Source organism: Entelurus aequoreus, linkage group LG02, assembly GCF_033978785.1.
Source record: "Entelurus aequoreus isolate RoL-2023_Sb linkage group LG02, RoL_Eaeq_v1.1, whole genome shotgun sequence".
NCBI classification, from domain to species: Eukaryota; Metazoa; Chordata; class Actinopteri; order Syngnathiformes; family Syngnathidae; genus Entelurus; species Entelurus aequoreus.
The window spans coordinates 59,419,899-59,441,395 of record NC_084732.1 but is presented as its reverse complement, the minus strand read 5'-3'; the positions used below and the strand labels follow the sequence as shown (position 1 = coordinate 59,441,395).

Sequence of the window (21,497 nt, the reverse complement as noted above, 5' to 3'; positions counted from 1 at the left end):
GAACCGAACCGAAACTCCCGTACCGAAACGGTTCAATACAAATACACGTACCGTTACACCCCTAATAAATATGTGTGTATATATATATATGTATATATATGTATATATATATATATATATATATATATATATATATGTATATATATATATATATATATATATATATATATATATATATATATATATATATATATATATATATATATATATATATATATATATATATATATATATATATATATATATATATATACATATATATATATATATATATATATATATATATATATATATATATATATATATATATATATATATATATATATATATATATATATATATATATATAATTAGGGGTTTAACGGTACGTGTATTTGTATTGAACCGTTTCGGTACGGGGGTTTCGGTTTGGTTCGGAGGTGTACCGAACGAGTACACATGCTAGCAGCGACCAGGCTAGGACAACATGTAAAAGCCAGAGCTGGAAAACCCTCCTGCCTCGTTAATATCTCCCGTTTGAGAACACTTTGGCTGCGCAATACAATAATGGAGGACGGAGGTTTGCCGACATTGTCCAGCAGCTGCTTCTGACAACACGTCAAACATGTGTTGCACCTTTCCTGCTTCCGGCTCCCAGACCGTAGTTGAGGAGCGCAGGGGAGACACTCCTCCAGGGCCGAAGTATTCTCGGGGGCAGCACCCTTCACTCTACCCGGCAGTAGGTCTCCACAGCTCCGGACTCCAGGGTAAATGACGAGTCCGGCGATTATTTGCAAATCGTGGCTTTATTGAGGTCTTGCACACAGCCAATCCAACAAAACACTAGCCACTCCCCGCACTCACACTACCGCTCCCTCACCTCGCTCGCCCACACACTCACCTCACATGCTGTCACATATTAAAGGGCCACACACACACATACGCTACTCTCATAACACATGCTAACCCATTTGAAGCGTCACCACCGCATTCAAGCAGCCTCTCCTCGGCGAGTCGGGCAGGGCTAAAGCAATAACAAATGTTTTTATAGCAGCAGATATAAGTCCATATTGCATTAAAAACTAGATTTAGACCCACTTCTATGGTGGAAGAACAATGAGCCCATATATCCTCTTACTGCCAAGTTAGCCAGGCTGGGGGGGAAAGAAAAGTTAATCTGAGGCTGAGTTGACTTGAAACTGTTTAATGTTGCACTTTTTATATGTAGAAGAAAAGTTTTGTCATTTTATTTAATCTGAGCAACAACTTGAGGCAGTGTAATGTTGATTAACTTGGACCCCGACTTAAACAAGTTGAAAAACTTATTGGGGTGTTACCATTTAGTGGTCAATTGTACGGAATATGTACTGTACTGTGCAATGTACTAATAAAAGTCTCAATCAATCAATCAAAAAAAGCACTTTATATGTGAAAGGTTTTGTTAAGAAACCATTCTGAACCTTATCTTATTTAGTTTTTATTTTATGTTGACCACATTAACCCTGGCAATGGACCCTGTGTGTATATGTAGGTTATGCCATTGTTTACAAATTTGGTAAAAAAATAACCAAAAAATGTATATTTTGTTGTTTTCTTACTGTACCGAAAATGAACCGAACCGTGACCTCTAAACAGAGGTACGTACCGAACCGAAATTTTTGTGTACCGTTACACCCCTTATATATATATATACCGGTATATATATATATTAAAGTGCATTTTATTCCAGTTGGATAAACGAGGTAGGGTTTTTTGCCATCAAGGTATTCTCTGTCGTTTGTTCGTATTGATGGGCTCAAATTTCCTATCCGATTTGAAGTTGAAATATTCCCACAAGTGGACATTTGGCTTTGTAATCATGTTGTTTTCAAAATTGTTGTTATTTTGCAAAACTTCTCATTAGCGAGCCTCTGTCCATGCTCCCTGTGCGTGTAAAGCTGGTGGTCTTGCGCAACGCCCACCAACACAAATACGTGGATGACTGAAAAGAGGGCTCACTGCTTTCAGTTAATTCTACTGTTGAATAAATGCGCTCAAGAGCTGCGAGCGATGAACAGAGTGTGACCTCTTTCTCTTTGTTATGAACAGCTATGACAGCTATGATGAGGCTCGGAAGTGAACCCCTGTGACAACGCATAAACCGGACAGGCAAGTAAAATTCTAAAACCTTTGAAAAAGAACAGAAACATATTTAAACACTCAAATAACAATTATATGGCTCTTAAGAAGACAGGACAATATTTGATGTTTTTTCTTTCAAGGAAAGTGTATTGTGTGTCTCTTTATGTATTTATCATATAAATTACAATAACTTAGTATTCAACAAACCGCAATAATTTGATAACCGTGATAATTATGGTCACAATAACCGTGATATTATTTTTTCATTTTTCTACATCCCCAACATGTTTGTGAGCTTTCCACATGTACAATTTAGCTCAAGCGTGGGTAAACATTTTGACTCTTGGGCCATGTCTGTCCATCTGTCCAAACAGATGGCTTTTTTAAACTGAATGCTTTAAAGGTGAACTGCACTTGACAATCGTTTTTTTTTAATACATTCTCACTCTAAATACCCGAAAGAATAAGATCGCGGATACAAGCGGCCGAAATGAGTTTCCTCAGAAGGGTGGCTGGCATCTCCCTTAGAGATATGGTGAGAAGCTCAGTCACCCGAGAGAGACTCGGAGTAGAGCCGCTGCTCCTTCACTTGGAAAGGAGCCAGCTTAGGTGGTTCGGGCATCTCGTGCGGATGCCTCACGAGCGTCTCCCCAGGGAGGTCCTCGTTGCACGTCCCACTGGGAGGAGGCCCCGCGGCAGGCCAAGGACCAGATGGGGGGATTACATCTCCTCTATGGCCTGGGAACGCTTCGGGATTCCCCAGGAGGAAGTCGCTAATGTTGCTCTGGAGAGGGAAGTCTGGGGGTCTTTGCTGGAGCTATTGTCCCCGCGACCCGATTCCGGATAAGCGGTTGAAGATGGATGGATGGATCACTCTAAATACACATAAATAAAAGTCTACCAGCGTAGCCAAAGGGAGGTCCTCTATTCCGCCCGTAACACCCAATAACACATCCAAAAAGTGCCAACAGTACTCCATTTACATTTTGTGATTTGAATATTAACCAAGTATTAGTGATATTGTTATTATAAGCGCTAACGCAGATGAACTATTTATAGTGGCGCCGTGATCACTAGCGTGTGTGCCTATGTTAGTGGTAAGCTGCTTTCTCGCTTCCCTGCTTGTGAAAGTTTATTCTAGATTATGAATCATGTCTTTCACCTTGATAGTAGAAGAACAAGGATGTAATCCGACATGTTGGTCTACTTTGACAGCCAATTTAGATCCGGAAATGGCGAGAACGACACAAAAGACGATAGGTTCCACCCCCCTTTTCTTTGTGAGGATTATCAGTCAATCAATCAATCAATCAATCAATCAATCAATCAATCAATCAATCAATCAATCAATCAATCAATCAATCAAAGTTTACTTATATAGCCCTAAATCACGAGTGTCTCAAAGGGCTGCACAAGCCACAACGACATCCTCGGCTCAGATCCCACATCAGGGCAAGAACTCAATTATGAGTCATTTTTCTATCCAAACTGGACTATAACAAGATTCTTTCTGTTGGCATCTCAATGACAGCAAACCTTGCACAGTAAGTGATGTTTTCTAATGTTTGTTGGCTCTCATGAAGTCAGCAGTGAGTAGAAATCAGTGATGTAATCGGGAAAAAAAAGTGAACATTGTGATGTGTTTTTGTAATTAATGCGCTGCGTATGCTTAAAATTATCAATATACATAAATAATAAATGTTATTGCATTTAATATATATTTACAGCATGTGTATAAAACCTTAATGGAGGTGGTTGGGTGTTTTTAAGGACCTTTATAGGCAGAAAAGAGCGACTCCCATATGCTCTATTATATGCTGACTTTTGATTGCATTGAATTACTATTTAGAATGCATTAAAAAACATATATGTTCTTGTCTTACATAAGGATTGTGAATGATGGGTGGAATTCCAAAAAAAGTGCAGTTCCCCTTTTAAGTGTTATACTAGACAGACTAATTAATCATGGATGCCAAGACGTGATGGAACAGCACTTTGAATATTGTGGCTTATTACCACAAGCAGCAATAGGCTTTTTAATTTCAACTATGTAGTTTTAGTTTCAACTTGTGGAAAGAAGTTCAATCGTTAAAAGGCAATGCATGCAAAGAAAATGTCAAAATACACCTGCATTGTTTTGTGACTCACTTCAATAAAAATGTTTGTCCACTAACATAATTTGTTACGGCAGTTATCCTAAAAGTAAAGTGAAAATATCTTGTCAAATGTTTCATTTCGTTCTCATGTACTAAGTATTGTCTATCGTCTCATTTTATGAGCATATCGTCACACCCTACAGAATAAAAACATGCATGCAGAAACACACAACATAATTACGAGCCATCCTGCGCACTTAGCCTTAATAACATGCATGAATAATAAATGATAATGCTGTGCTCCTCACTCTTCAATAAATAATATGTCCGTCAATATGTGTCCATTAACGCTCCTCTCTCTCTTCTCATCAGATTGTTTCTTAGTATTGGCAGTGAGAACACTGAGGAAAGACTTGTCTCGTGGAGAGTGAATGAAAGGAACCCAGATGAAGAAGAAAACACATGTCCAACAGGCAAAAACTACAATCACAGACAAGAGAGACAAGAGACGTGAAAAGCAGTTTCATGTCAGAGAGGACACACACTCAGACTGAAAAAGAAAGTTTTAGAGTTGAATGACAGTAAGTTGCTGGAGGAGAGGGTAAGGAAACATCTGGATGATCTCTGGAGATGGCCTCCAACTTCAACGACATTGTCAAGCAAGGCTATGTGCGCATGCGCAGCCGAAAACTCGGGGTAAGTCTGTACTTATACTATGACTGCACGATTAATCGATTTTAAATCGTTATCCGAATAATTAATTCTAACAATTTAAAAAAAGGAACAGTTAATTCGATATTCCTCTCTATCATGTCTGTTTATAAACAAATTACAATGCCACTGCTGTGGTGGTGTGCATCTTAACTCCACTCACAACACACCTCTACACTCCTACTTTGCCAGAGACGAAGCAGAAGTGGAGCCAATTTTGCCACTTTTACGCTACATTTAGCAAGGGGAGATATGCAGGTAACTACACGATCGGTTCAGGAAGAGACGATCGGTCCACGCATGCGTAAAGACTTCACTTCTTTCAACTTTGTCTATGGCAGTTATGTTCGTGCACACCATCGCTGTTACCATGTTTTAAAAAAAAAAATCTTTATATGTTGTGGTGAAGAAGGAGCTGAGCCGGAAGGCAAAGCTCTCAATTTACCGGTCGATCTACGTTCCCATCCTCACCTATGGTCATGAGCTTTGGGTTATGACCGAAAGGACAAGATCACGGGTACAAGCGGCCGAAATGAGTTTCCTCCGCCGGGTGGCGGGGCTCTCCCTTAGAGATAGGGTGAGAAGCTCTGCCATCCGGGGGGAGCTCAAAGTAAAGCCGCTGCTCCTCCACATCGAGAGGAGCCAGATGAGGTGGTTCGGGCATCTGGTCAGGATGCCACCCGAACGCCTCCCTAGGGAGGTGTTTAGGGCACGTCCGACCGGTAGGAGGCCACGGGGAAGACCCAGGACACGTTGGGAAGACTATGTCTCCCGGCTGGCCTGGGAACGCCTCGGGATCCCCCGGGAAGAGCTGGACAAAGTGGCTGGGGAGAGGGAAGTCTGGGTTTCCCTGCTTAGGCTGCTGCCCCCGCGACCCGACCTCGGATAAGCGGAAGAAGATGGATGGATGGATGGAATCTTTATATGAATATCAATGTCAAATGCATTTTTGTTGTGATCGCAGATATAGATTTAAGTTAAGTTGTTTTAAAAAAAAAAAAGTTTTTAAATAAATTACGCGGAGTAAGTGGCGCCTCTGTGCGTTATTCATTACAATGGCACAGGAGTGACTGATTTATATACATCCACTTATATTCAGGGTTCGTATTCATTACAATGGCACAGGAGTGACTGATTTATATACATCCACTTATATTCAGGGTTCGTACGGGTGCTTAAAAACCTTGAAAATGCTTGGATTTTAATGTTGTGTTTTCAAGGTTTGAAAAATGCTTACATTTTGGGTGAAGTGCTTGTAAATGGAAATGTTCATCATATTTCTCAGCAGTCTGACTCAATAGGCAAATTATAAAATGGAAAAAAATAAAATAAGTTTCCTTAAAAATGAAAGCTACACGCTTGATCTGTTGGCTTTGCACGAGCCCTTACATGCCAGAGCCATACGGCTCTGTGTCGCCCCCAAGAGGACAGTGGTGCATTGGTCCATCATGCTGGGAGGTTGTCGTTTTAATGAACTTTGGATGGAAATTATTAGTCCATTATTGGACATGTTTGTACTTTGAAGTAGGGCTGGGCGATATATCGAATATACTCGATATATCGCGGGTTTGTCTCTGTGCGATATAGAAAATGACTATATCGTGAGTATTCGAGTATACATTCTCACACAGTTGCTTTTAGCTGCGGGCATTAGACTACAGGCGTTTCTCACTCTTTCTTGTCGCTCCTTCTCACAGAGACATAAAACAAGCGCACCTTCTTACATACGTCACATACTGTCGCGCGTGCAACGTCATACGCTCTCGCGGAGCATAGAGGTAGCGCCATGGGTAAAGTTAGCTTTGGTGCAAGCGGAGTGGTGCGAGTGGTAATACGAGAGAAAGAAGGTGCGAATATGGTAACAAATGGAGGAAGAATAATTAATTCCCAGGAAAAACAGCACGGGGTCCATCGTCTGGCGTTGGTTTGGCTTCAACTGGGAAGATGTTGAACAGGCAACTGTAATATGTCAAGTATGCGGCAAAAGCGTTGCTACAAAAAGTAGCAGCACTACTAATATGTAGCATCATTTGAAAAGTCACCCGCTAGAGAATGAAGAGTGCTTGAAACTCCGCATGTAAACATCTCCAACAAAATACACTGACCCAATTGAGCCTGGCGTCTTCCATTTCCAGATCAACACCGTATGAAAAAAATAGTCAATAAAGGAGACAACGTCCACAGTAACCTACCACATAGGGAAGGACATACACTATTTGATTTCTTATTATGCAGCTAATTTTTATTTTACAGTTATTAAAATATCTTGTGTGACATCATGCACAAAAGTGCACTTTATTTGTTTTAAACTATTGTAGTAGCGTTCTGTACAAAAAGTGCACTTTAAAGGCCTACTGAAACCCACTACTACCGACCACACAGTCTGATAGTTTATATATCAATGATGAAATCTTAACATTGCAACACATGCCAATACGGCCGGGTTAGATTAGTAAAGTGCAATTTTAAATTTCCCGTGAAATATCCTGCTGAAAACGTCTCGGTATGATGACGTTTGCGCGTGACGTCACGGATTGTAGCGGACATTTTGGGACACCATTGTGGCCAGCTATTAAGTTGTCTGTTTTCATCGCAAAATTCCACAGTATTCTGGACATCTGTGTTGGTGAATCTTTTGCAATTTGTTTAATGAACAATGGAGATAGCAAAGAAGAAAGCTGTAGGTGGGAAGCGGTGTATTAGCGGCCGGCTGCAGCAACACAAACATGTAGCGGCTACGTCGTAGCCGGTGTTTCATTGTTTACATTCCCGAACAATGACAGTCAAGCTTTACCATTGGCCTGTGGAGATCTGGGACAACAGAGACTCTTACCAGGAGGACTTTGAGTTGGATACGCGATACCGTGAGTACGCAGCTGCGGCTTCTAAACATTTGATCGCTTGCCCGTACGTGCGTGCCGCTATGTGCATGTCACGTACGTAACTTTGGGGAAATATATGTGCTGTATGAACTTTGCGGAGGTGAACGGTACTTTGGGCTGTGGGATTGAGTGTGTTGTGCGGGTGTTTGATTTGTATTGGCGGGTTATATGGATGGGAGGGGGGAGGTGTTTGTTATGTGGGATTAATTTGTGGCATATTAAATATAAGCCTGGTTGTGTTGTGGCTAATAGAGTATATATATGTCTTGTGTTTATTAACTGTTTTAGTCATTCCCAGCTGAATATCAGGTCCCACCCGCCTCTCACAGCATCCTCCCTATCTGAATCGCTTCCACTGCCCTCTAGTCCTTCACTCTCACTTTCCTCATTCACAAATCTTTCATCCTCGCTCAAATTAATGGGGAAATCGTCGCTTTCTCGGTCCGAATCGCTCTCGCTGCTTGTGGCCATGATTGTAAACAATGTGCAGATGTGAGGAGCTCCAAAACCTGTGACGTCACGCTACTTCCGGTACAGGCAAGGCTTTTTTATCAGCGACCAAAAGTTGCGAACTTTATCGTCGATGTTCTCTACTAAATCCTTTCAGCAAAAATATGGCAATATCGCGAAATGATCAAGTATGACACATAGAATGGATCTGCTATCCCAGTTTAAATAAGAAAATCTCATTTCAGTAGGCCTTTAATTTAGTGTTGTTTTGATATGTCATCTTAGTGACATCATTTACAAAAGTGCTCAATAGCTTGTTTTAAAATGTCTCAGACAATCTTGCACCTTCTGTTTTAAAATTACATGAATGTTTGTGCCACTGCTTAATAACTGTTTAATAAATACAGTTTTGGTAAAATGACTTAATTGTGATTTCCCTCTCTGCATGAAAGTTTAAAATTAGCATATATTAATGCAGTATGAACAAGAATGTTTTAACGTAGACACATAGAATCATCATACTGCTGTGATTATACAGTACAGTGTTTCCCACACATTCATTTATTTGTGGCAGCCCGCCACGAAAGAATTACGTCCGCCACAAATAAAAAAAAATATATAAAAAAAAATAAAAAAATTAATATATGTATATATATATATATATATATATATATATATATATATATATATATATATATATATATATATATATATATATATATATTTTTTTTTTTGGTCCTGTCCAGCTTCTCAGGCAAATCATATAGTTGATGTAGATGCCCATATAGGCTGTTCAGATTTACTTTACAAAAGAGAAGTGTAGGATACTTCTCTTGTTGCCTTATTTGTATTTAACCACTACTGTTTTCTGTGTATTTGTTACTGACTGTGGCAGGACACCTCTGCCTCTGTTTCACTTTGAGTTGCTGGTAAATAATATGGTTGTAGTAGTAGGCTAAAGTTAAATTATTTAGTATGCACTAATTAAAGGGGCAGAGCTTTAAGAGACATTTTAGCTTTTATATTTTATAAGTGATATTTTTTGTAAGAACCACAACTAATGAATATATTTCAGTGAATAACTTATTGTTCAAATCTGTATATAAATATATACATAACGTGTTGTAATTATATTGTAAAATGGATGGATGGATGGATGGATGGATGGATGGATGGACGTTTAAAACAAAACTGTTATTAATTAGTAAGTATACATTTTTTGAGCCTTTTTAGAGAAAATCATTGTAGTAAATTATGCAAATTACTCGATGATGTCATGGTGACCACGCCCATAGCCACGCCCCCACCGCCACAGGTATCTTGGCAGTTTATGGGAAACACTGCAGTATGCATCAAGTGTTAATTCAAGGCTAAGGCAAAATATCGAGCTATACTGTATATCGTGTATCGTGACATGGCCTAAAAATATTGAGATATTAATAAAAGGCCATATCGCCCAGCCCTACTGTGAAGGTCATGTAATGTATAATTTGTAACCTTTTTCACAACTTAGAGCTGAGTTAATATGAATGATTTTGTAGTTTTTACACATGGTTGTATGCATTTCTTGCTCCATTATTTTCGTTGTCTACTTAACTTGTCTGGCTACCTCAGTGAAAGCAAAAAAAGTAAACTTTTGTCTTTTTGCTAATTTGTTATAGTATAAGGCTAGATATGCTTAATGAAAGGTGACTGCGGTGTTGTGAAACAAACAACATGTTTTCCTTTAATTTATTATCCTTATATTAATGTGGAACAGTTTTGTTAATAAATGAGTGAAATATAAATTTTGAGGGTGCGTGTATTTATATCACGTTATCAGTGTTGGGTTAGTTACTGAAAACCAGTAACTAGTTACAGTTACTAGTTACTTTACTGCAAAAGTAACTCAGTTACTAACTCAGTTACTTACACCAAAAAGTAATGTGTTACTGTGAAAAGTAACTATTTAGTTACTTCTTTTTTTCTTCTTTTTTACTTCTTCTTTTCTTCTTTTTTTTTTTAAAGCTCCCATTAATGCCCTTTTAGCCTTCATTTCAGTACTGTTATGGCACTGGAGAATAATACAATCTGTTGATCAACTTGACATGCATTTTTATTTTCCTTTTAACATAATTAATGAAAAACAGTGCAACATAAAAAGGCATTTCTCCTTTCTTTAAACTTGGACCAATGACCATTAATAAAAAACAACTTAAAGTGCAACATAAGAAGGCACATCATCTTCCTTGAAACATAGATAGTGAAATAAAGCCTGACATCTGGAGTGATGCTGCTGTCTCCCACACTTGGAGCCATGAATTGTGGAATCCTTGTTTTCAGTGGCAGGATCATTGACTCAGATGGTGAAGTTTCAGTGCTCAGTAGAGATGTAACAGTTTTGAGTCACCTGGAGGACCTCCTCTGCAACTCTCACATCATCATCAGACAGGGTGATGATGTCTTTGACATTTGTTTTCAGGGTCTTGTGGGTCAATGCAGAGTACATAGCTGCCTGCTGCTCCAACATATCATAAGTGGAGTTCCACCTCGTTGGGACATCATGTATGAGCTTATGAGTAGGCAGCTTTAGCATTTCTTGCTTTGTCTTAAGCACATGAGCAGCTGTTGTGCTTGGGTGGAAGTAGGAAACCTCCTTCCTGATCCTCTCAAGGAGGCGCTCCATCCTATTGACTGAGATGTGATGCCAAATTCACTACATGTGCAAATCACCTGTCTGTGGTCCCCAGTCCTGCCTCATTCACTGCATTTATTTGATTTTTGGCATTATCACATGTGACTGGGATATCTTTATCTTCCATTCCTCCACTGCTTATGTCAGTACCTGCGCAAGGTGACTTTCGTAGAGGGGGCGTGTCTTCTCATCTGCCAGTCTGCTGTGATGAAGTGAGCGCTTATCGTCACATAGTTCCCCTGGACGTCCACCAGTCTGTCGTGAGCGCAACAGATGATGCTTGGGATAGTTCATCCACAACTTTTTTCTTCTTCTGCTTATAAAGATATGGCACAATCTTATCGCTGAAGTGGGTGCGCAACGGGATGTCGTAATGTGGCTCAAGCACGTTCAGCATGTGTTTAAAACCCTCGTTTTGCACAACGGAGTCCGCACCTATAAACACACCGATTAAATGGCACAAGGCGTTCAAGCTCCTCCGTTACTCCGCTCGCCCTGACCACGCTGTGTGTGGACTGAACGTGCAAACAACTTTTTATTTTGTTTCATATATAAAAACCGCGGATCACGTGTGTGCCTCCCCTCCCCACACCCACACCCAAACACACATACAGAGCGCGCCTCTTTTCTTCTCTCCGGCTTGTGACAGAGGAAGATTCAGAAGAATGACACCGCAGAGCTTCTGTTTCTAGCCGATACTACATAAAAAATAACGTAAAATAACGCAGTAACGCATCATGTAGTAACGGTAACTGGTTACTGAATATAAAAAATAACGCGTTAGATTACTAGTTACCGCCGAAACTAACGGCGTTACAGTAACGCGTTACTTTGTAACGCGTTAGTCCCAACACTGCACGTTATGCAGTTTACATGCACAAATACGGTGTAGATCAATTTGTGCTGTTCGATGTCATTGAGTGCTGTAAGTAAGAAAAACAACAAGAAATTTGAAAAACAACACAAATAGGGATGATACTCGAAACCGGTTTTCCCGGTTGTTCGATAAGAAAAGAACCGAGTCCTTGGACGCAAATCCCTTTTTGAGAACCGGTACCCGTTATCGAGACCACTATAGTAAAGAAAAAGAGTTGGTTCTTTATTCGAATCCCTCGGAACGAATCCCGTCCCGACCAGAAATGCCCCGTGAGACATCACAAGAAATTACATCACGTAGCTCAGTCATTAGGCGCAGATAGCGAAAGCAGGAAAACAATGGACCGGAAAAAGCGCTCCAAGGTGTAATAAAGTTCAAAACAAAAGGTATAATCCAATGAATAAATTTACTGAGAGATTTGAGCAGGGTACAAACACATGACGAACACTTTTATGACCAACCGGAAACATAGCAACCAGGCTAGCAACGCACCTCCGTTACGGCAGCCTTCGCAACGTTCTTAAAGCAACCGCAGCACATACATATACAGTATATACAACATATATGACATGATCTCCCTTTTTTAACTTTTGTTTTTCTTTCCTTGTAAACAAAACAAAATCACACTGTATATGTCTGTCTAATTATCAATAATGCAGACGAGGCGTGTTGGCTGAGTTCTTGACGTTTACTTTCACAGCGTGCTCATAACCTCATTCTTAGCTGCCGGGTGGCGACATGCAACAACACTTTTCGGGGCTACCGCGCATGCTCGTCACTCCCTTTGCATGCTGGGTAGTGTAGTTCTTATATTCCCTAGCCTAGCTCATAACATTACATCTTTCCCCCTATAAAGAAATAATGTTTACTCAATAAAGTGTATTTCTTTTTTTAGCCTTAACTTTTCATTTTTTAGCATTGTAACCACATTTGCAAACAACTTTTCTCTTCATAGAATTTTCTTTCAATAAAGAAATAAAGTGCAAAAATGTCAAAGCATCATAACAAACAGTTATGTCAAATAGCAGCAGAAGTTCACTTTTTGGAGAGCTGTATTATTTTAAGTTTTGTGCCCAAGAACTGATTTTATTTAACACTATATTATTATCTATACACCTATAGTGATCACAGAGACAGGTTTTTTTTGTGTTACTGTATATATTTGTTTTTCTGAATAATCCCACTTAATATACTTTGGGTAACAACAGTCAATATATATATATATTTTTTTTTTAGGGGGGTAACTCAATATTTATTTATTTATTAGATTTTATTTTTTTGTTATATAATAAAAGTGAGCTTTATTCAACCAAATATTGTGTGTTTTTTTCCATATACAACAACCTATCTGGACTCGATAAGAGAATCGATAAGGAATCGGTTCGATAAGAGGATTCGATAATAGGCTCAAACTCGATAATTTCTTATCAAACATCATCCCTAAACACAAATGGAGACATGTTTGCAAACACCAATGACATTGAATAGCCTACAGAAACACTGCTTCATTTTCTATGCCCCAATGAGTTAACTGCTGGTTCAATGTTAGGCTTAGGTTTTAGCAGATTTTCCGTAATTTTTTTACAGACAGCATTTGGAGACCTCAAACAACAAGGCTATGGATTGATTGACACTGGTTTTCGCCTTTTGAAGGGTACTGGAAAAACTGGAAAATTGATCTTGAAAGTCCTTAAAAAGTGCTTGAATTTGGCCATGGAAAAGGTGTGCGAACCTTGTATATTCTTGTTTCCTTTTACTCCAAGGAAAGTTTGTTTTTTATACAAAACATTAATAAAACATTCAATTATCACAGACTGTGATGCCGCAGAAGCTCCGTCGTAAAAAATTACAAGTGCAGGAAATGATGTGGTCTTTGCGCATGTGTGAACGGATTCTGTCCTCCGGTACCGATCGTGTAGTGACAATGCATTAAAAGTGAAAGAGAAATGTTGTGTCTACAAGCTAAGCATTCACCGCGTCAGTGGATATCCTCCTTAACAAATCCAGAGAGCGAGCAATGCGTGCAGAATGTTATATTTGTTGCTTGTTTCAATAATGCAGGAACAGCAGCTTTCAGCAACGCAGGATCTTATTTTAAACACGCTCCTTGCTCGTAACACCACTAGTACTTTTATCTATACTTTCGATTCCGTGATACCACAAAGACTTCTGGGTAATGTGGTTACACTGCAAGTACCAACACACTAAACACATCCAGAAGTAACCCAGCCTTTATCATTTCCATAAGTGCTGTGAATTTGGAGACACAGCCCAGAAAAACTTGTCCCTTGTTTGACAACACTTTGCCCTCCTGGTGAAATACGTAAACAAGTCGTGTTCAAAGTGTGGCAATTTGTGGGACACAGCTTTTGATGGACTAATGTGGCACATTATAAATAATAAAATCAACACAAAAAAACTGAAAAATTTAGCAAAAATGCATAATGTAATGAGGAAAAGCTGAAATGTTGACCCAAATAATGAATAGACACAAAGCTTTGTCTTTAAATACATGTATCATGTTTTTCTACACATATATCATTTCATTACAAATAAGATGTTGTCAGCAACCTCCACTCTCTGTTGTCTTTTGTAGTTTTCACCCAAAAATTCACTTGTCTGTCATAAAAAAATAAAAAGATTGGACAGCTTAAACCTCCCCCAAAGTCTCAAAAGTGCAATTTTGAAATAAGAAAGGAATTCCAAGTGAAAATGTAATTGTATTGCAATATTCCATCATTTATTGTTTCTACAAGTGCGAAATAATAACAGTAACATTTCTGAGACACTTATTTTGTAAGCGCAGTTGGACAGAATGTAACGTACAGCAATTTTATTGTGAATGTTGGAAGTCTGCACTTAGTTTTTCACTGCTCCGTTTGGGGGATGAATATGTAAACAAGAGTACCTTCTGAGTACAGCTTCATTCCTTTCTTCAGCGGTGACCTTATAAGACTCGGTTAGAAATATAATCAATAATAATAACAGATTCAGTCAGATGTCTATGTTGCAAGATCATAATGTAGTGTAGTTAACTTCGAGAACGAAGACAATACATTTGTCTCCCAGTGTGTGCGGGAGCCAAAGTACGGCCTCAGCCACCCAGAGAGCCCAACCCAACTGCCCTGGCGAATCCTCCCCCTGAGGGTAGACAAAAAAATAAAATAAAATAAAAATAAATAAGACCAGACACGCTGACACACAAGGTCACTACACCAGCAGCTGGCCAACTTTGCTGCACAGCGTAATACAAAACACAAAACCAGTGAAGTTGGCACGTTGTGTAAATCGCAAATAAAAACAAAATACAATGATTTGCTAATTTTTTTCAACTTTTATTCAGTTGAATAAACTGCAAAGACAAGATATTTAATGTTCGAACTGAGAAACGTAATTTTGGCTGGACCAGACGGGCACCGACCCTGCCCAACAGAAAGCGAAACCTGTGTGCGCCACAAAAAAAAATTAAGAAATACATTAAATAAAAAATACAATAAAAATAAAAACCTTACACCCTCAGCGAGGTGTTTGCCCGGGAATGGCAGGCCACGAGACCGCGGCCCCTGGAGCCCGCGCCGGCCGAGAAGGCAACGAGGGGCGCGCCGCACTCCCGAAACCCAACCCACCCTTGCATGTGATGTGCAAGTGTATAAGGTCCACAGAGTGTCTACTGTGTAGTTACAATTTGGAGGTCAGCCGTTACAGCCGACTCCCAGTCGCTATTGATGTGTGTACTGTAGCGTGAGGTAGATATGTATGCTTGTGGGGACTGATAAAATTGGGGGACATCAGAGCGTGTATGTATTTAGGAGCATGTACCCATGTATGTGGGTAAGTATCAATGTGTGCGCATATGTATGTATTAATGAGCAAATTGTGTGTCCCGAATGGGCTGAAAATTTTGGTCTTAGCTTGATATGAATCGGTTTTGTAGGAGAAGATCGTACCTTAAGCCAGTCAGAGCTCTAGTAAAGTTGTTAGCCTGTTGTAGAGATCACTTTGTGTGATCAAAAACGCTTAAAATCTGTCCAAACTCTTACAGCCTGATCTCCGTATAGCATTGGGTTGCTAAGCAACAGCTTTGCGCTAGCATCTTAGCTCCCAGCTAGCTGCACATTCACTTCGCTTATTATAGCAAATCCGTGCTTCCCGTGGTGCAAAGTTCAAATCGAAAATGTTAGCAAGCTGTCCTGTAGCTGTGATCACATTCAGTGGTCAGGAAAGTTTTAAAATTACGTTTACTAGAAGAGATGGTGGTCTTCAATGTAAAGCGAAGATTTTGAGCAGAGCAGATGAAGCCACAGGAAAGAACACCAACTGCAATACCTCCAACTTGACAGGCAAAATGTATTACTTTTTGAAATGTTTAACATTGAAACAGAAAACTGAGATGATGATGTACTCATAACAAAATACCTCTCATTAGATTCAACTAAAGGCAGAAATACGTGAATTGGCATGATAATAACATTTTTGAAGAAGTCGAAGATGGAGGCAAAATGGGTCTCTACCAGCTGGTGGGTCTGTAATCCCAACAAAACAGACAACGAGTGTTGGAGCAAAACAATGATTCATATTGAAGAACTCAAGAAGCTTGAGAAGGATGATGTTAGCAGTAATGAGAATCAGGATCAGCTTTATCGGCCAGGTATATTTAACACACATGGAATTTGACTTGGTAGACTGTGCTCTCTTTGTTCAATATGAACAATAAATAGTCCACTCTATCATCCACTTTGCATTTTTGCAAGGTTTGGTACTGTCTAGTACAGGGGTGCCCACACTTTTTCAGCAGGCGAGCTACTTTTCAAATGACCAAGTCTATTTCATAACCGAAAGGGACAAGCAGTAGAAAATGAATGGATATATATACACACATATATATATATATATATATATATATATATATATATATATATATATATATATATATATATATATATATATATATATATATATATATATATATATATATATATATATATATATATACATATATATATATATATATATATATATATATATATATATATATATATATATATATATATATATATATAAAATTAATTAATTATAATTAATTATTAATTATTCTATTATTATACTTATATGTATATACATATATGTATATATTTATAACTAATGATTATTTAGTTATGAAAGAGAAACTGGAAATTGTTATGTATCATGTTGTATGCTAGCATGTTCGAAATAAACTCAAACACAAACAGACATTTTTTGTTAACATGTTAAAGGAGCTCAATAAAAATACAAGCATGTTTAACACATGTACCATTTTGTAATTGTATGCATGTTTGAAAAAAACTTAAAACATATCCATAACATATACATTTCTTTCTTTCATGAAGACGATAATATAAGTTGGTGTATTACCTGGTTCTGATGACTTGCATTGATTGGAATCAGACAGGATTCACAGTAGTGCTGGTTATTTCCACATTTTCAAATTTACATTGTGGAGGAGAAAAAAAGTCCTCCTTTCTGTCATTTACAACATAAAAGTGGTTGGTTGTTGGCATCTTATTTGTCCAGCTTTCATATACATTTTTATACACTTTACAAGAAATACATTGACGGCAAACTCCGTACCTTGCTAGCTTGTGCACGGTAGCTTTCTGAGACTCTTATTTTGTTAGCGCAGGCAGGATAGAGCAGGACTTTTATTGTGAAGACAGGAACTGTGCGGTTGGTCTTTAGAGTTTTGACAGCAGATGCGCCGCGAGAGTCTGTTGAAATAAAAAGTGTTTCTTGCCTTCCTGTCAGTGTTTTTTTTTTTAAATACTGAGCTCGCTGCAGCCAGCGTCATCTCACAAGATCCTCGGGTGTCGCGAATGTCAATCAAGTGACGAAAGTGACGTCATAGTGAAGATTGATGATCGCTAATTTTTAGGACTATTTTTTAAATGCCTGGCCCGCTATCGACCGGTAGCTCGCGATGGACGTAATGTGCACCCCTGGTCTAGAAACATTAATGTGTGCCCACCACCTGAGGCAGACAGAGAAGGCATTATTTGGAGTCTAAAGAAAAGTGTTTATGGTCTTACTGATGTCGAGATAGGATTTGATTAGATTTTTCAGATTCCGATTACATAGTTTGTGAATTTCGGTTTGTCTGCAGTCTTATAAATCGGTACGATTTTTGCTATTTTCATTTTGTTTAGGAATTTGCCTGTTTGAAATGATAGGTTCCTAATATATGTTAAAGGTTCTGAAATCTCTTCAATAACCTTCATTATCGTTTCCATATCAATTCCATTACAATCACTTGGATTTACATTTTTTCACAATATTGAAAATGTCCTTTTTTTTCACACCCTTGAGGAACATCGAGTTGGGATCTGTCTGTAGTGTCATTCAGGTCTTCCAACTAACCCGGGATCTGGAATCTTTCCTTACAGATTTGGTACAATATTTACAAAGTACTTATTGAAGCTTTCAACTTCTTTGTTCATATTGTCATTTTGTACATTTCCGTCTTAGAAGTATTTAAGGTAATCCATTTTACCACCATTTTAGTAATGCTATTAAGGATGCCCCATGTTGCTCTCATGTAGTTTTTGTTCTGGTCTAATAATTGACTGTAATATTATTTCCTACATGTTTGTAGTATGCCAGTTAACTTGTCCTTATCCTAGTACGTTTTGTACTTGTTTTTTGCCTCTGTAGATCTTTGTGTAGTAAATTTTCTATATAATGTATTCTTCTTGTTTTTTGGTCCTTTTGTCATCCATGGTTTATTGTTTTTACTAAATTGTTTCAATGGACAATGTTTGACATAAAACATCATCAAAGTTTTGAAAAATATTACCATATGCATCATTCATCCATCAATCTTCTTCCGCTTATCCGAGGTCGGGTCATGGGGGCAGCAGCCTAAGCAGAGAAACCAATACTTCCCTCTCCCCAGCCACTTCGTCCAGCTCCTCCCGGGGGATCCTGAGGCTGAGAAACATAGTCTCCCGAAGGTGTCTTGGGTCTTCCCCATCGCCTCCTACCGATTGGACGTGCCCCAAAAACCTCTCCAGGGAGGCGGCTGGGGGGCATCCTGACCAGATGCTCGAACCACCTCATCTTGGCTTCTCTCGATGTGGAGGAGCAGCGGCTTTACTTTGATCTTCTCCCGAATGACAGAGCCCCCGCCAACTGACAGAGGAAATTAATTTCGGCCGCTTGTAGCCGTGATCTTGTCCTTTTGGTCATAAGCCAACGCTCATGGTCATTGATGAGTATTTGAACGTAGATCGACCGGTAAATTGAGAGTTCTGCCTTCCGGCTCAGCTCCTTCTTTACTACAACGGATCGAAAAAGTGTCCGCATTACTGCAGACGCCGCACCAAACCGCCTGTCGATCTCACAATCCACTCTTCCCTCACTTGTGAACAAGACGCTGAGGTACTTGAACTCCTCCACTTGGGGCAACATCTCCTCCCCAACACCGACACTCCCTCCTTTTCCGGGCGAGAACAATGGACTCAAACTTAAGAGGACAAAGGGCAGCCTTGTCGGAGTCCAACCCTCACTGGAAACGAGTCCGACTTACTGCCAGCAATGCGGACCAAGCTCTGACACTGATCATACAGGGAGCGGACCGCCACAATCAGACAGTCCGATACGCCATACTCTCTGAGCACTCCCCACAGGACTTCCCGGGGGACACGGTCGAATGCCTTCTTCAAGTCCACAAAGCACTTGTAGACTGGTTGGGCAAACTCCCATGCACCTTCAAGGACCCTGCCGAGAGTATAGAGCTGGTCCATAGTTCCACGACCAGGACGAAAACCACACTGTTCCTCCTCAACCCAAGGTTCGACTATCCGCCGTTGCCTCCTCTCCAGTACACCTGAATAGACCTTACCGGGAAGGCTGAAGAGTGTGAGCCCACGATAGTTGGAACACACCCTCCGGTTCCCCTTCTTAAAGAGAGGAACTCTCTGCCAATCCAGAGGTACCGCCCCCGATGTCCACGCGATGTTGCAGAGTCTTGTCAACTAAGACAGCCCCACAGCATCCAAAGTCTTAAGGAACTCCGGGTGGATCTCATCAACCCCAGGAGCCTTGCCACCGAGGAGCTTTGAGGAGAGCCCACCACAGATTCCCCCAGGCACTGCTTCCTCATAGAAAGACGTGTTTATGGGATTGAGGAGGTCTTCGTAGTATTCCCTCCACCGATCCGCAGTCGAGGTCAGCAGAACACCATCCTCACCATACACAATGTTGACAGTGCACTGCTTCCCCTTCCTGAGGCGACGGATGGTGCTCCAGAATCGCTTCGAAGCCGTCCGGAAGTCGACAATAGAGGTACGGAACATGATCCACTCTGACTCAATGTCCAGCACCTCCCTCATGATATGTTCAAAGGTCTTCAGGATTTGGGAATTGAAACTCTCTCTGACAGGAGACTCTGCTAGACGTTCCCAGCATACGCTCACAATGCGTTTGGGCCAGCCAGGTCTGTCCGGCATCCTACCCCACCATCGCAGCCCACTCGCCACTAGGTGGTGATCGGTAGAAAGCTCCGCCCCTCTCTTCACCCAAGTGTCCAAAATATGAAGCCGCAAATCCGATGACACAACTACAAAGTGGATCATGGAACTGCGGCCTAGTGTGTCCTGGTGCCAAGTGCACATATGGACACCCTTAGGTTTGAACATTGTGCTCGTTATGGACAATCTGTGACAAGCACAAAAGTCCAATAACAAAACACCACTCGTGGTTAGCGAGACCAAACACTTTAGAAACACATTTCTCAAGTCAAGAACTATAGAAATGATCCCTGAAAGTATAGTCTTCCCAATCACACCTATCCAGTTTTCACTGTCGTTGCCAATATGAGCGCTGAAGTCCCCCAGTAGAACAAGGGAATCATCCGGGGGAGCACCCTCCAGTACTTCCTCTAGTGAATCAAAAAAAGATGGGTACTCTGAGCTGCTGCTTGGTGCGTAAGCACAAACAACAGTCAGGACTCGTCCCCCCACCCGAAGCTACCCTCTCGTCCACGAGGTTGAACTCCAACGTGCAGGCTTTGAGACGGGGGGCAACAAGAATTTCCACCCCAGCCCGTCGCCTCACACTACGTGCAACGCTAGAGTGGAAGAGAGTTCAGCCCCTCTTGAAAGAACTGGTTCCAGAGCCCTTGCTGTGCGTCGAAGTGAGTCCGACTATATCTATCCAGAACTTCTCCAGCTCGCGCACTAGCTCAGGCTCCTTCCCACCCAGCGAGGTGACGTGGGGGGACAGGCCCGGCCACCAGGCGCTCACCATCGTGCCCCACCTCCGGGCTTGGCTCCAGAGGGTGGCCATCAGTGCCTGCTCGCTGTTGCAAAAAAAACTTAATTATTATCTTTCTATCTGTGTGCTTCTAATTGTTTTACAGCTTACTTTATTCCTTCCCAAACATACTTAGTAAGTAGTCTTATCTAATTTGCAAACCACCCGCTCTCTGTCTCACCGCCCCTCTCTCAGCTAGCTAGCTGCTAAGCTAACAAAACTTGCGCGACGGTCTGAAGGAATCTGCTCCCACACATTGCGACCAGACAGCAAGAACTCGACTCGGTGAAAGAAACAACGTGAGTATGGCTCCCTGCTCTTCGTGCACTGTTCTCATGGATAGGTTGGCCCGACTAGAGGACCGTGTCCGCCAGCTAGAGCAGAGTCATTTCTTAACTTTAGACGTGCGGACACATCTG

At 40.4% G+C, this 21,497-nt stretch overlaps 1 protein-coding gene and 1 pseudogene across 1 annotated transcript in view; one reads left to right on the top strand and one right to left on the bottom strand.

The window, feature by feature from the left end:
* The first annotated feature begins 4,575 nt into the window (after nucleotides 1–4,575).
* dok4 (docking protein 4) overlaps nucleotides 4,576–21,497 on the top strand; it is a 79,934-nt gene continuing 63,012 nt past the window's right edge. Inside the window, exon 1 of the mRNA XM_062068458.1 lies at nucleotides 4,576–4,892. Coding sequence (XP_061924442.1) covers nucleotides 4,827–4,892 — 66 coding nt within the window. The 5' untranslated portion in view covers nucleotides 4,576–4,826. The remainder of the gene's footprint in view (nucleotides 4,893–21,497) is intronic.
* LOC133642788 (small nucleolar RNA U3) lies at nucleotides 20,514–20,600 on the bottom strand (annotated as a pseudogene).